This window comes from Heterocephalus glaber, unplaced genomic scaffold (assembly GCF_053883595.1).
Source record: "Heterocephalus glaber isolate CG9 unplaced genomic scaffold, H.glaber_assembly_v1.0 deba00001600, whole genome shotgun sequence".
NCBI lineage: Eukaryota > Metazoa > Chordata > Mammalia > Rodentia > Bathyergidae > Heterocephalus > Heterocephalus glaber.
This window is the reverse complement of record NW_028258372.1, coordinates 19,438,287-19,451,093: the sequence shown is the minus strand read 5'-3', so window position 1 is coordinate 19,451,093 and position 12,807 is coordinate 19,438,287. Positions and strand designations below refer to the sequence as shown.

Here is a 12,807-nt window from a genome sequence, read left to right as displayed (position 1 = left end):
CAAAAGCCTGAAGGAGAGAGAGCTCACTGCAGTGTCTTCCTGCCCTGCCTGCTCTCTGCTCAGCTCCCTCACCTGAGCAGCTGGCAGGACTGGCCACTGGGTGGCGTGTGCTCCCCAAAGTTTCTCTGCTCCTGTAGTCCTTTAAAACATCCATCTGACACTGACCAGGCGAAGGTCAGAGAGAAATGCTGACTTTAGGCTGTAAATCTGTGTAAGCCCCAGGAGAGGGCACACTGAAGCGCCATTTTTTCTGGCTACTTCGCACTCTGGGGGAAGGTGTCCAGCCCCTGAGGCTTGGTAGGAGTATTTCATGCCTTTCTCAGGAATGGATTAGTAGCAGGTTTTTTGTTTAATTAGTCCTATCTCCAGGATCCTCCTCTTGAATTTTTTTTTTCTTTTTTTCTCCACAAGTTTTCAGAGCCATTGTCCTCTCTATCTGGTTCTTCCTGGTTTCATCTGACTTGTTCTGCTGCTTCATCCCTCATTCTGCTTGCCCCCACCCCCATGCACACATGTGCACAAACATAGCCTCCTCCCTGGGGTCCTTGTGGTTTCAGAGTGCTGATACTAATCAAATTTGAGTTGACTTTATTGTCAAAGTAGCTTTTCATGTTCCTCAGAGACTACTGGGAGTTGCCATCAGGATTTGGATCTTGGCTGTAAGCCCCTGGGCTGGCCTGTCCCACCTAGTAGCCTATGGAATACAAATGAAAGGCCTTTTGCTGGCTGAGCCCAGCCAGTCGATCCACTGTTCCACCAGAAGGCCACCTGAAGAGAGGACATGTGAAGAGGGTTCTCAGTAGCCCTGGGAAGTTCCATAGAGATCAGACCTCCCTCCCAGTTGTGGCACAAGTCACAGGGGTCAGGGTGAGAGCCTGAGCATTGAGGGGAGAGACCTTCAGGGGCCAGCCCCACTTAGAGTCTCCCCTGCCATACCCCTTTCTGTAGCTTACCAGGATGTCCCAGAGCAAAGGTAGTAAGGAAGCCATATTTGTGCCTTATGAAGAATATTTTCTTGGTGGTTTTGGAACATTCTAGAAAACCTGCCTTGGCCCACTTCTTCACAGCTCCCTACCCTCTGAAGACAGTCAAACTCTAAAAGAATTACTTTTCACTCTCCAACTTGAACTTTTTTCCCTCCACAGTACTTTCCTGGCCAGCCCTTTGTCCAGAACTTCCTGCACTCCATAAATGACTGGCTTAAGAGGCAGCAGAGAAAGAAAATTCCTTATAGTTTCTTTAAAAGTGCCCTGGACAGCAGGAAAGAGGTGAGTCTAGAAGGCAAGTGAAGATATCCCTATCCTTGATATTTATGGGAATGGAAAAGAGGTTAACACTGTAATCTTCAGTCTCCTTCACCAGTTTGTATTCAGGCAGGGATCAGCAGTCTTGGTTGGATGCTTCCATTATTAAAAAACTGCTATTTATTGAGTTCCTCATGCATAACTCATTTAATCCTCATAAATTAGTGGAAAGTGGATATCCCCATTTAGCAGACAAACAGAAGTTAAGAGACTTTAAATAACTTGTCTGAGGTCCTGTAGTGCTAGTGAGTGGCTGGGCTGTGATTAAAAACCACTGAGAAGTATTGGAATATAGCTCAGGGATAGAGCACTTGCCTAGAATAAACAAACTCGTAGGTTCAGTCCCCCCCACAGTACTGCAAACAAACAATAGTGACACACCAGGGTTTTTAAATACCACTCTCTTTTGTACCTCTCTGGCCTCCTGCTCATGCTGCTCTTTGTGGAAGTGGCCTGCTGCAGCCAGCACATGTGCAAAACATTATGGACTTGTAGGATGTCAGAGCTTGAAGATTAGCCCCCTTGTTTCATAGATGGAGTTGTTGAGGCTAGAATAAGTATATAACTTGATCCGTACCATGGGTTTTCAGATGTGTTGGTCCTTGATTGGGTGGAACAGGTGGAAGGAAAATGCCACCTTTAAAGTGACAGAGAGGGACCTCATTTGTCATGGGGCTATGTGCTGTCTTCTCTTTTCACCTCCCCTTGCCAGCCTTTTTTTCTCCACTGTGAACTCACACTCGTATGTGTCCCTTAGGATGCTGTTCTTACCAAGAAGGTGAACTGGATTGGCTGCCAGGGGAGTGAGCCACATTTCCGGGGCTTTCCCTGCTCCCTGTGGGTCCTCTTCCACTTCCTGACTGTGCAGGCAAGTCAGCAAAGTGCAGACCACTCACAAGATCCAGGTAAGTCCAGGATCTGTTCACCCCACCGGGCCACCAACTCTAGCCTTTCCTGCCCTTCACATAAGGCTTGGTCAGTATCAGTCTGGGGGCCACAGCAGGATTTTTGAATGAGCAGCTGGACACAACAAGCATAGAACATCTCAGCATGTGGAGCACTGAGAACTCACCCGGTTCTGTCCCCTGCCTCTGTGGCGTGCCTCTGCAGCATGAGGCCGCTCCCTGGCTTTTTTTTCTTTTTGTGCCAGGGATCGAGCTCAGGACCTCTTGCTGCCCAGGCAGGCGCTGTGCCTCTGAGCTAAATCCCCGGCCTTCCCTGGCTTTTAACATTGAACAGCTGAGCATTCAATTCAGTATACATCTATTGAGGAACTAGGTTTGTATAAGGCCCTAACTCAGCTGACAGGATATGAAGGTATAAAAGGGGCAGTTCCTGCTCTCAGTGGACTGTCTAGTATGTGGCAGGGTAGACAGAGAGTTCACTGCAGTGTGCTGGGGCCAAGAGCCAAGGAAAAGAAGGATGTGTGGGTTAAATGGAGTAGACTCAGAGCTGCTAGGGAGGGCAAGAGACTTCTCAGGGAACCAAGGTGAGAGCTGATGGGTAGAAAGTTCAGCTTGGTCCTGAACACCAGGATCAGCCTGCCAGAGGCAGAGGGAACCAGAAGGACTGCTGTCAGATGCACAGCTGGAGTTGGTCAGTCTGTCACTACTGTGCTTACAGAGAATCTCCACAGTATCAGGCGCTACTGTGGGTGGGGATACAGTAGCCTGTGAGGCCTCCAGGGGTCAGTATTCCAGTGACAAGAGACAGGCAGTAAATACAAATAGAACACTTTGGGTATAAGGAACAGAGCAGAGTGTTGTGGGAAGAGGTACTGTGTTCAGTTAGTGCAGTTTGGGGAGGCTACTCTGAGGGGTGTCCCTGTGTTGAGACTCATGAAAAGAAGGAAGCAGTCATGGGGCATCTGGAAAGAAAATCCTCCAGACTGTCCTAGTCACTCAGGTGGCCATGATGGATTCCACAGGCTGGGGGCTCAGGCAGCAAATATTGATTGTCTCATAGTTCTGGAGACTGAAGTCCATGGTCAGGTATGGTATGGTTGGTTTCATTTGAGGCCTTTCTCCTTAGCTGATAGATGGCCACCTTCTTCCCATGTCTTCACGTTGTCTCCCCTTTCCCTGTTTGAATCCAGATTTCCTTGTGAAGACCCTGGTCATACTGGATTAAGACCTACTCTAATGACCTCATGTCACTTTATCTACTTTTAAAAAGACCCAGGCAGGGTGTGGTGGTGCATGCCTGTAATCCTAGCCCTAGGGAGGCTGAGGCTAGGCTACATGGTGAGTTCAACACCAGCCTAAGCTACAAAGCGAGACTTGTCTCAAAAAAAGACCCCATCTGCAAATACAGCCACATTGTGAGGTACTAGGGGTTAGGACTTCAACATATGAATTTTGAGGGAATAAATTCAGCCCATACACTGACCTGCTGGTGCAGAAAACGAGTCTGGCGTGTTTTTGTAGTATCAAAAGGTAGCCTTTATGGCTAGGGCCAGGCAGTGAGGGAGATGAGCATGTGGGCTTGGGGCCTTTCTAAGGAGGGGTTTCCATCCCTTAGCTTATAAGATAAACACTGGGGAATTTCACTGGAGAGTGGCACAAATGAGTAAAGCTTTAGACAGGTTCCTTGGTAGAGTTAGGGAGATGGGGAGGCAGGGCAGCCAACTAAGAAGCCATGAAAATAGCCCAGGAGCCATGGATTGGACTAGAGCTATGGATGTGCTGATGGAGGGAGTGGCCAGGATTGAGGAAGATGAAAGCAGAGCTTATGGGACTTACTGGTGGAGTAGAGAAAGAATATGTGGTAACAAGGACACTGGTTGGTGGAGAATCCCTTTATTGTTGTAGGACCTGAGCCCTGGTGGATGATGGTCCTAAAGTGCTGAGCAGTGGGAAGGCCCCGAGAGGGACAGCCGAATCAGTGGTCTCATATGTGCCTGTGGCACCTGAAAATAGAGTCTGAATTCTAAGGAAATCCACTCTGGCTGTTAGCACATAGGTGATAGTCACAGCCACAGGACTAGGTGAGCTTCCCAGTGGAAGATAGAAAGCAGTGCTGGGGACTGAGTCCTGGAGCTCTGTAGCATTTAGACTACTGCTTGGATCTGGAGCCAGTGAATGAGCCTGAGAAGGGGCAGCTATTGCAATTTCAGGTGCTGCTGGAGGTGGTGCAAGATGAGGCCATCTCTGGCAAGACCTGGTTGATTTTTTGAGGGGGGGCAGATAATGGCCTGGTTGAATCAAGCTGGGAAGAGACTAGGAGGCGAGATACTAGAGAAAATGGCAGAAGCAGGGAATAACTAGGTCAGAGAAGGGATTTTGTTACTGTAATTGTTTTCACCAGCTGGAATGATCCCATATTAAGGGAGAAATTAGTGATGCAGGAAAGAAAATATTTACAGGAATAAAGTCCTGAGGAGGAGAGAATGGGGGAGGTGAAGACTGGTGTGGGCGCCAGCGTTGCCAGGAATGATGGCATGGAAGAGTGGGAAGCTGTGGAGAGTGGTGTGTTGAGGTCCTGCTGGATTGGGGGCTGGACAGGAGATTGCCTTTTAAAGCACTGCAGCAGGAGGGAGGGTTTAGGTGTATGGAGTACAGAGGGAAAGGCGTGAGAAGGGTATGTTGGGGAGAGGAAGGGCAACTTGAAGAGGAGCGAGAAGGTGGAAGAGTTAACAGAGGGCTCTGGGATCTGATGCCAGTCATCCGGAGCATCCAGTGAGAGGGAACTGAGGAGAGTGAAGGGGGACAGAGACAAATTAGGGGGTGTGCAGGTCAGAGCAGGAAGTGTGAGGAGTGTGGGGTTGAGGTGGAAGCACCCTGGTCCCTGCTGACTGTCCAGCCATGTCACAAAGAGCCTGAGTGTCCTGCTGAAGAATACAAATGATGAGAACCTGAATGGATGTCAAAGGAGGAAAACTAGGGTCTAGGAGGTTTTAGAGGAGATAGCATTGTCACCCCAGGCCGAGTGTGGTAGCATGCACCTGTAATCCCAGCACTCAGGAGGCTGAGGCAGGAGGATCACTGCAAGTTCAAGGCCAGCCTGAACTACATAGCAGGATCCTGTCTCAAAAACATAAATAAATAAAGTGGCCCCTGGCAGGGGAGAAGCAGACACAGAGACCCTGGGTCCCTCATCACATAGGCTGGGATTCGAAGCGCCTGTGCAAGGGTGACTGCAACAGAGCTGGGGAGGACAAGGTGGCCTGTGGAGGAACAAGGTGGCCTGTTAGGGGCAGATGCCTGAAAGTGCCTATGCATGGCTCCTCCTCTCCCCTGTAGCCAATGGCCAGGAGGTCCTCCAAGCCATCCGGAACTATGTTCAGTTCTTCTTTGGCTGCCGAGACTGTGCTAACCATTTTGAACAGATGGCTGCTGGCTCCATGAACCGGGTGAGAAGCCCAAATGATGCAGTTCTCTGGCTCTGGACGAGCCACAACAGGGTCAATGCTCGGCTCGCAGGTAAGGAAGGGCCACCTTCAAGGCCGCAGTCACCTATGAGGGGAGAGGGTGCTTTGGGGTCTTGGGCCAAAGCTGGGGGACATTCACTCTTCCCCCAGTAACACCTGGTGCTTCTTAGCTCACACTCTGCCAGGCCTGGTAATCAGTGGCCTGAGACCCGTCCTCTAGGAGAGGGACCCAAGGTTGTGACTCTGTTAAACCCTAGTCTTCTGATGCCATTGCTCCCTTTTCCCTGCACCAGGCCCCTCTTTCTGGCCTGTTGGGGTCTCTCCTGCCACCCCAACTCTGCTCACTGGCTTTTGGCTCCTTATTGAAACTAACAGGAAAGAGAGAAGTAGGGTTTTTGTACTCCCAGGAAAGGATCTCGTAATAGAGCTGGAGAAGACCCAGGGTCTAGAATAGTGATGGCAAACCTTAGCACACATGCCACAGTGGGCTGTTTGTTGTCATTGAAAGCTCTAAAAGGTTCTCTGTCACTGGTCCAGAAGAACCAGGGACTGCTCCTATAAGGGACAGCCTTGCCTTCTGAGTTTTCCTCATGTATAACACTTTCAGCGTTTTCCTTTTCCCACACCGGTGTCTGGTGGGTCCTCCGGGCAAAAGCACTGGGCTCCCAGGAAGGTGGGTGGGGAGGAGCCATCTATGGACGGGAAGCCCTTTGTCTGTGGTCTGTAACAGCCCTCCCAGGGTTGGGAGCTGAGGGTGGAGCAAGGTAAAATAGCTGAAAGGAGCAGGTGGTGCTGTCATTGCCTGCACTTGGTCAGTGTTTCCTGGGCCCTCCTGGTGGACCCTAAAAAGAAGACACACGGCTGTCCTCTCAGCCGGCCCCTTCTCCCTTCCCCAAATTCTCCATTGACTCTCCAGCCTAATGATCTTGGCAGGCTCCCAGCTGCCACTGGAGGGCCAGGAGCTGGGGCCCCTCCCCAGGGGTCAGAAGCAAGGTAGTCCCCCAGCCTGTCTGGTGGGGTCCTTTCAGAGTGAGCACTCAGTTTGCCAGCTGCTAATTATTAGTTAGATTTGAAAGGTCTTGATTGTTAGGACCACTTCACTGGTACCTCAGTTTGCTTGTTGCTCACTCCCCAAAATAACCATCCTGATGTTCACATCTCTTGCTGTTGCTGCTGCTGTTTCACAGTGGTCAACAACTTTTTTCCTTTATTAAAACTTTGAGGAGAGGTACTTCCTACAGAGGGATGGGCTGACTGGCATTTCCTAGGGAGTGCTGGGGCAGGTGACTGGCCACTGCCTGCTGTGGGTCCAGGGGAGCACCTGTGGACTTTCCACAAGCACTTGTCTTAAAAAACAAAACAACAACAAAAAAACCCTTCCTTTAAACCCGCTAAAGTAATATAGCATCATTATAACATTCAGAAAAATACAAAAAAACCAAAAATACTGAAGACCAACCAGAGTATAAAACAGGTTGTTCTGAGTCTTCTTGCCCTTTCTGTTTCTGATCTGGGATACAAACTGGCAACAAATCCAACAAAAGGGGACAGTGAGCCTGGTTGCCACTAGGAAGTAGTTGGGACTGCAGGTGCTGGGGCGGGGGGAGTGGAACCCTCCTTAGGTAAAAAGGGCCACTGGCTGAGCACCGCTGCAAGCCGTGTACACAAAGATTCTTCGTATGTATCTCTTATCCCCCTCCTGGGGAAGGCGTGTGCACCCTTTCTGCCGATGAGGAAGCTGATATTCTGAGTTGAGGGGTGAGGTTTGAGCCCTTAGGTGGCTGGAGTGTCACAACCTCTGTGCTTCTCTCCCCAGGTGCTCCCAGTGAGGACCCACAGTTCCCCAAGATTCAGTGGCCACCCCACGAACTCTGCTCTGCCTGCCACAATGAACTCAGTGGGGAGCCTGTATGGGATGTGGGCGCCACTCTCCGCTTCCTCAAGGCCCACTTCTCCCCAGGAAACATCGTCCTGCACTCCCCTTCATCTGGACCAGCCCCCCGGAGCAGTGCACACAGTTTGGCAGCTGCCCCAAACCTGGGGGTAGGAGCTCTGGGGCTGGCGATCAGAAACTCAGCACTGGGCCCTGAGCAGGCTGATAGCACAGAGTCCCCTGGAAACACCTCTGTGCCAGATACTCTAGCTGAGAGACCTGAGACAGATGGGCCCCAGGTGCTGTCCACTGGACCTGTGCCCAGGCAGGGGCTTCCTGAGCACACAACAGAGCCCCAGAGGGCTGTGCTTGTGCAGCCCGAGGGGCAGCGACACTTGAGCAAGCGGGACACGGGGGCTGTGTTGCTGGCTGAGTCCTGGGTTGAGGAGAACCACTTCCATGGCCCTTCAGAACTGAGGCAAGGAATCCGCAGCTCTAAGCAGCTGGCCAGCATCCCTGAGAGGGAACCAGAAGCCCAAGCTGTGCGGGGCCGTGGCCAGTGGCTGCAGGTTCTGGGAAGGGACTTTTCCCACCTGGACATCAGCCTCTTTGTGGGGCTCTACTCCCTGTCCTTCATGGGCTTGCTGGGTATGTATACCTACTTCCGGGCCAGAATGAAGGTCCTGAAGGGCCATGGTATTCACCTTGCAGCCTGAATCTTCAGGCAAGGGAGCTGCCATCCATGAGTGTCCTCTGCTCCCTTGCCTTCTCTGCCTCCCCTTGTCCAGCCCAGGAGGGTGGGAAGTTCAGGAAAGCCAGTTGCTCCAGTGAACTCCCTCTGTCTGCTGAGAAGGAGAATTCCACAGACAAAAGAGACAGGAATGGGGTCTGTGTGCATCTGACCAGCAGTGGAGGGCAGCTTTGGGCAGAGGGCTTAGGAAGGCAGAGGCTCTGGCCTCTCAGCAACAAATTCCTGTTTTTCAGCTTTTTGAAGCCCTGCCCCATTCTCGATGAAGCCTCAATCTCTCCTGCTTGGTCTTAGCCCTAAATCAGGGCAAGCGAGCCAAGGTGTCTCATCCGTCCACTCCTCTTCCATCTGGACACAAAGAGGCTTTTGCACCTGAAAAGGAAGGGCCACCTCTGACCCTTCCTGGCTTCCTAGCCTCCAGCTCCTCAGACCTCTCTAGGATTTGGCTTGGGGGTGAGGGTGGATTTCTGAAAATCATGTGGTCTCCTGGACCACATGATTTTGCTGCAAGAAGAATATAGGTTGGGGTAGGTGTGGACTTGTCCAGCAGGGCAGGTGGCAATTTCTGGGCTGTGGGGTGCATGGCTTGTTTGCTGGTGCTGATGTGGTGGGAGCAGGTATGGGGAAGGATTCTGGGATCTACAGTGCCTTGGCTGTGGGCTTAGTGAAGAGTGGTAGTAGAGAAAAGGATGTGCTTTGGCTTCTCGTTAGGCTGTACCCCTTTCTGAGCTAAGTCTTTCGTCCTTTATTTTAGTCTCCAAAGTCAGTGATAACCTTTGGATGTGGAGGGTGCTGGGTTGGGGACAGTGTCTTCTCATGATTCCACCTTCTAATTGGTAGAGGTTCATAGGGTCAGAGGAGAGGACAATGCTGTAAATGTGCTTGATTCCCACTGTACCCCACCACTTGGGAGAGGTGTGGAATAAATTATTTTTATTAAGGCAAGCACTGGTGTGTTCTTTAACTTGTTCCTAGGACACCGAGTGTCTGGGTCTGGACGGAATGCACAGCATCCAGCCTCACCTGGCATCCAGCCAGCACACACTTCTCTTCGAGGTATAGGGAAAAGGTGTCCTCCTCCACTGCCCAGAGTACTCTGCACCCCAGCACCTGCTGGCTCCACATGCTTTGGGGACTGGCCTCAGTGATGTGCCACCCTGCCACCTCCTGCTCTTCCTTCCTCCCTGGGAGCTCCTTTCTTCAGCTCTTTCTCCAGGAGGGGAGGCTTGTTTGTCAGAGGCCTGGTCGGCTGCTCAGCAGAGTCCACAGGGATTAGGGAGCTTGCCCCTAATCCAGCCTTCTGGGTTTTACAAGGATCAGAGCAGCTGATAATGAACCTCATTAAGGGGAACAGGAGCTTCAATCTGCTTTGGGTTTTCTCTGACATCTTCACTCAGCTCAGACAGCCTGGGTACGGGGTGGAGCAGGTGGAATGCCAAGGACACCCCCTGCACTGGGCAGCTGTGCTGGGGGAGGGTGGGGCAGGCAGGGTTCCGCCTTCCCCTCTTTCCTGTGTGTGTCACTTGACCTCTTTAGCTGTCCAGTTCCTAGGCTGCCTGAGACCCACCTGCTCCCTCCATCCGGGGTTGGGAGACAGGCTCACAGGCCAACACGTGATCAAGCAGGATGAGGAGGCTCCCACGTCCAGTGCGCACCAGGCCAAGACCGCTGATGCACCTGCTCTGACTTCCTGGTCCTTTACACAGTGGCAAGTGCCAGGACTTCTGCCAGCCAGCGCTACAGCTTCAGTGAATGCATTTCTAAAACCAAACCCAGGCATTTAGGTTGTGAGTCTTCTTGCTCAAATGCTATTGTGGGCTGTTCCAGTGCCACAGGGCCAGAGACAGAAGGCAGGACCTTACTTTGGGACCCACTTTCTAGGTGTGGGTTTCCCTCTGAGCCACCCTTCCTCTTTTCTCGTCCCAGCCACTCTGATTGATAGGCAGGGCGGGCCTCCTCAGCAGGACCACTGCCTTTCATCTTGATTTCCCCAGGGGTCTTGTCCACAGTTTTGATAAACCAGCCTGCCCACCAGCTGGTCCCCTCCCCAGCCCAGGCTGCTAGGCCAGAGCTGGGCCTTGCTGTGTCTAGCATGACTTTCTAGGGTTTTTTTTCCTGGCCCTGGGGTGGCTCCTCTGGCAGGGGAGAGTCCCCAAGGGAGCCCTGCAAAGCAAAGTCTCCTTTTTCTTGGGCCCAACAAAGAAACATACTTCCGTCCAGCATGTCTCCTCCTGAGGCTTCAGGAGTGACTTTTTAAAGAAAATGAGAGCCAAACTGGGCTTTAAAGGTGGATAGGTGTTAGTGAGGAAGATAAGGGAGAAAATGTTTTGGAGGACAAAATACATGCCCAGTGCAATGAAGAAAATTAGTGAATACAAAAAAATTCTAAGCAGAGCTTTCATTTAAGTATTAAAGATTTCCTCAAAGCTGCCCTGGGCTAAAGGCTGGGAGTAAGACAGGAGAGACAGTCCCTTCTGGTATGTAGCTTACATTCTAGAGAAGATAAGTAAGAGTGAGAAGAAATTCCAGAAGAAATTTGTGATAAATCTGAGGGACAGAGACCAGTAGGGAGGGTGTTCAGGAGTCTTCCCCTACCTGCCAGCCCGAGGCCCAGGATGCGAAGGCAGGAAGGAAGGGCTGAGGCTGGAGGCCTCTGTGCAGGCAGATGGGGACCACAACCATAGGGGATACTTAAGTCCACGTTCTTGGAGGTCCAGGACGGGTGGCCCATCTTTAGCCAGGCTCCTCCCCAGAAGCCTTGCCATTCAGGGAGCCCAGTGCAGTCCATTCAGGAGGGCACACAGGGAGCCTAAGTCTGGGCTGGGTGGGAGAGAATGGACTCAAATCTTATGTCTGAGTTTGAATCCTGCTTTCCATACACTGGCTGTTTGACTTCAGACAAGTTAATTTGCTTACTGAAGTTCCCTGATCAGTGGAGATAAACTATCTAACTCACCACTGTTGTGTCATGCTGGGTAAACAGATTGCTGTACCATCACATACAGACTCAAGGGTCCCCACTGTGGTTGGAGGATGCCATTCATACAGAATATTCTGTGGAGATGTCTCTGGAGTTGTTCCTCCAGCCCCTGAGCCACCCCAGTAGATGCTGCTGTCCAGGGCTCAACTGAGATTGAGTGGAAATAACTGCTGCCTCCATCTGCTTACAGTAGTGCTGCAGTGCTTCACCAGGTGGGCTCTTGAGTTTTGGATTTTAATCTTAGGAATATTTATACCATTGGATTTTAATCTTAGAAATATTTATACTATTCCAGAATCAAAAACTACCATTTATAATCTGCACTCATTTAAATTTTGTTTTATCATCCAGCAACCCTAGATGAAGAATTGAGGGTTAAGGAGATTAACAAATATTCTGTGCTCATTACTCTCACCAAAATAAACAAATTTGTTGTAATTCTCACAAATGTCAAGGGATAGATCCAAGACTTGAACCCAGATCCACCCCCCCTCAACCCCAGAACCATGATCTCTGTGTCTTCTTATACATAGTGTTCTATTTCATGTTCTCCATTTGGAGCACTTACAGAACTGTCTCTAAGGCTTTATGTGTTGGTGTTGGGGCTAAGTGTAGGTGCCAGCCTGGTTCCCTAGAATGGTGACATTAACTACCCTTTTGATTTTCCAGACTCTTAAGTCTGGTGACTGATGTCCTGAAGACCATATGGGCCAATTTTTGGAGTATGTCTCTTGTGTGTTGGTGGCAGGCAGTGAGGATGCCCTCTGGGAAATCCACCTTCTCTAGAGTATTACTCTGTTCTCTACACAGAGAGAAGTGTCTTGTCGCAGGCCCATGGAGGATTGGGGTCCTCAGAAGTTGAAGGACTGGTCACTAGCCGGCCATGCATGGCCTTAGGTGAATTATTTCTCTTGCCTCAACTTCCTCCTCTGTAAAAAGAGGCCACAGGGTTAGCTTGCCCATACTTCCTAAGGTCCTCGTACCTTTTCCTGTGGTTCCACTGACTTACTCATTACCAGCTCAGTGAAGAGGAATGGGGAGGGTCAGTCCTGGCAGTACCTTCCTTGGGTGTGGGTGGGTGGGGACTCTGAGTTGAAGGAACCCACTGCCTGTGTACCATGGGCATCCTGGTGGAATCCCAGGATGCTGGAAGGGCGGAGCCCTCATGCTGACGGCTGTGGGCAGAGTGCCCCCGGCCTCAGCCCCAGTACTGCCTAGTTCTCCCCCAGAGGCTTCCCTGAGCCCCCACTTAGCACCTCCACCCTGGCACTCAGCCTCTTTCCCTTCCCCTCCCACTGCACTGCCTGCCTCCATGGGAAGGCTGCTGTGTGAGCAGGCCAGTGGGATTCCTACCCCAGCTTTAAGAACCAAGCCAAACCTGGAGAGAAAAATGGAACCTGTGCACCTTACCTCCTTGTGCTTGCTTGTGTGACCCACACTATAGCAGGGCCCAGGAAAACCTTCTACATCCAACTGGGCTAGCCTATCCTCACCCCTTTTCTGCCTTCCTGTGGGTCATTCACCCCCAAGAGG

At 51.2% G+C, this 12,807-nt stretch overlaps 1 protein-coding gene across 1 annotated transcript in view; it reads left to right on the top strand.

Moving 5' to 3' along the window:
• Positions 1–9,239, top strand: part of Qsox1 (quiescin sulfhydryl oxidase 1) — a 40,549-nt gene extending 31,310 nt beyond the window's left edge. Inside the window, exons 9-12 of the mRNA XM_004853330.4 lie at positions 1,146–1,268; positions 2,062–2,209; positions 5,546–5,725; positions 7,490–9,239. Of these exons, the coding sequence (XP_004853387.1) occupies positions 1,146–1,268; positions 2,062–2,209; positions 5,546–5,725; positions 7,490–8,262 (1,224 nt within the window). The 3' untranslated portion in view covers positions 8,263–9,239. The remainder of the gene's footprint in view (positions 1–1,145; positions 1,269–2,061; positions 2,210–5,545; positions 5,726–7,489) is intronic.
• The last annotated feature ends 3,568 nt before the right edge of the window (positions 9,240–12,807 follow it).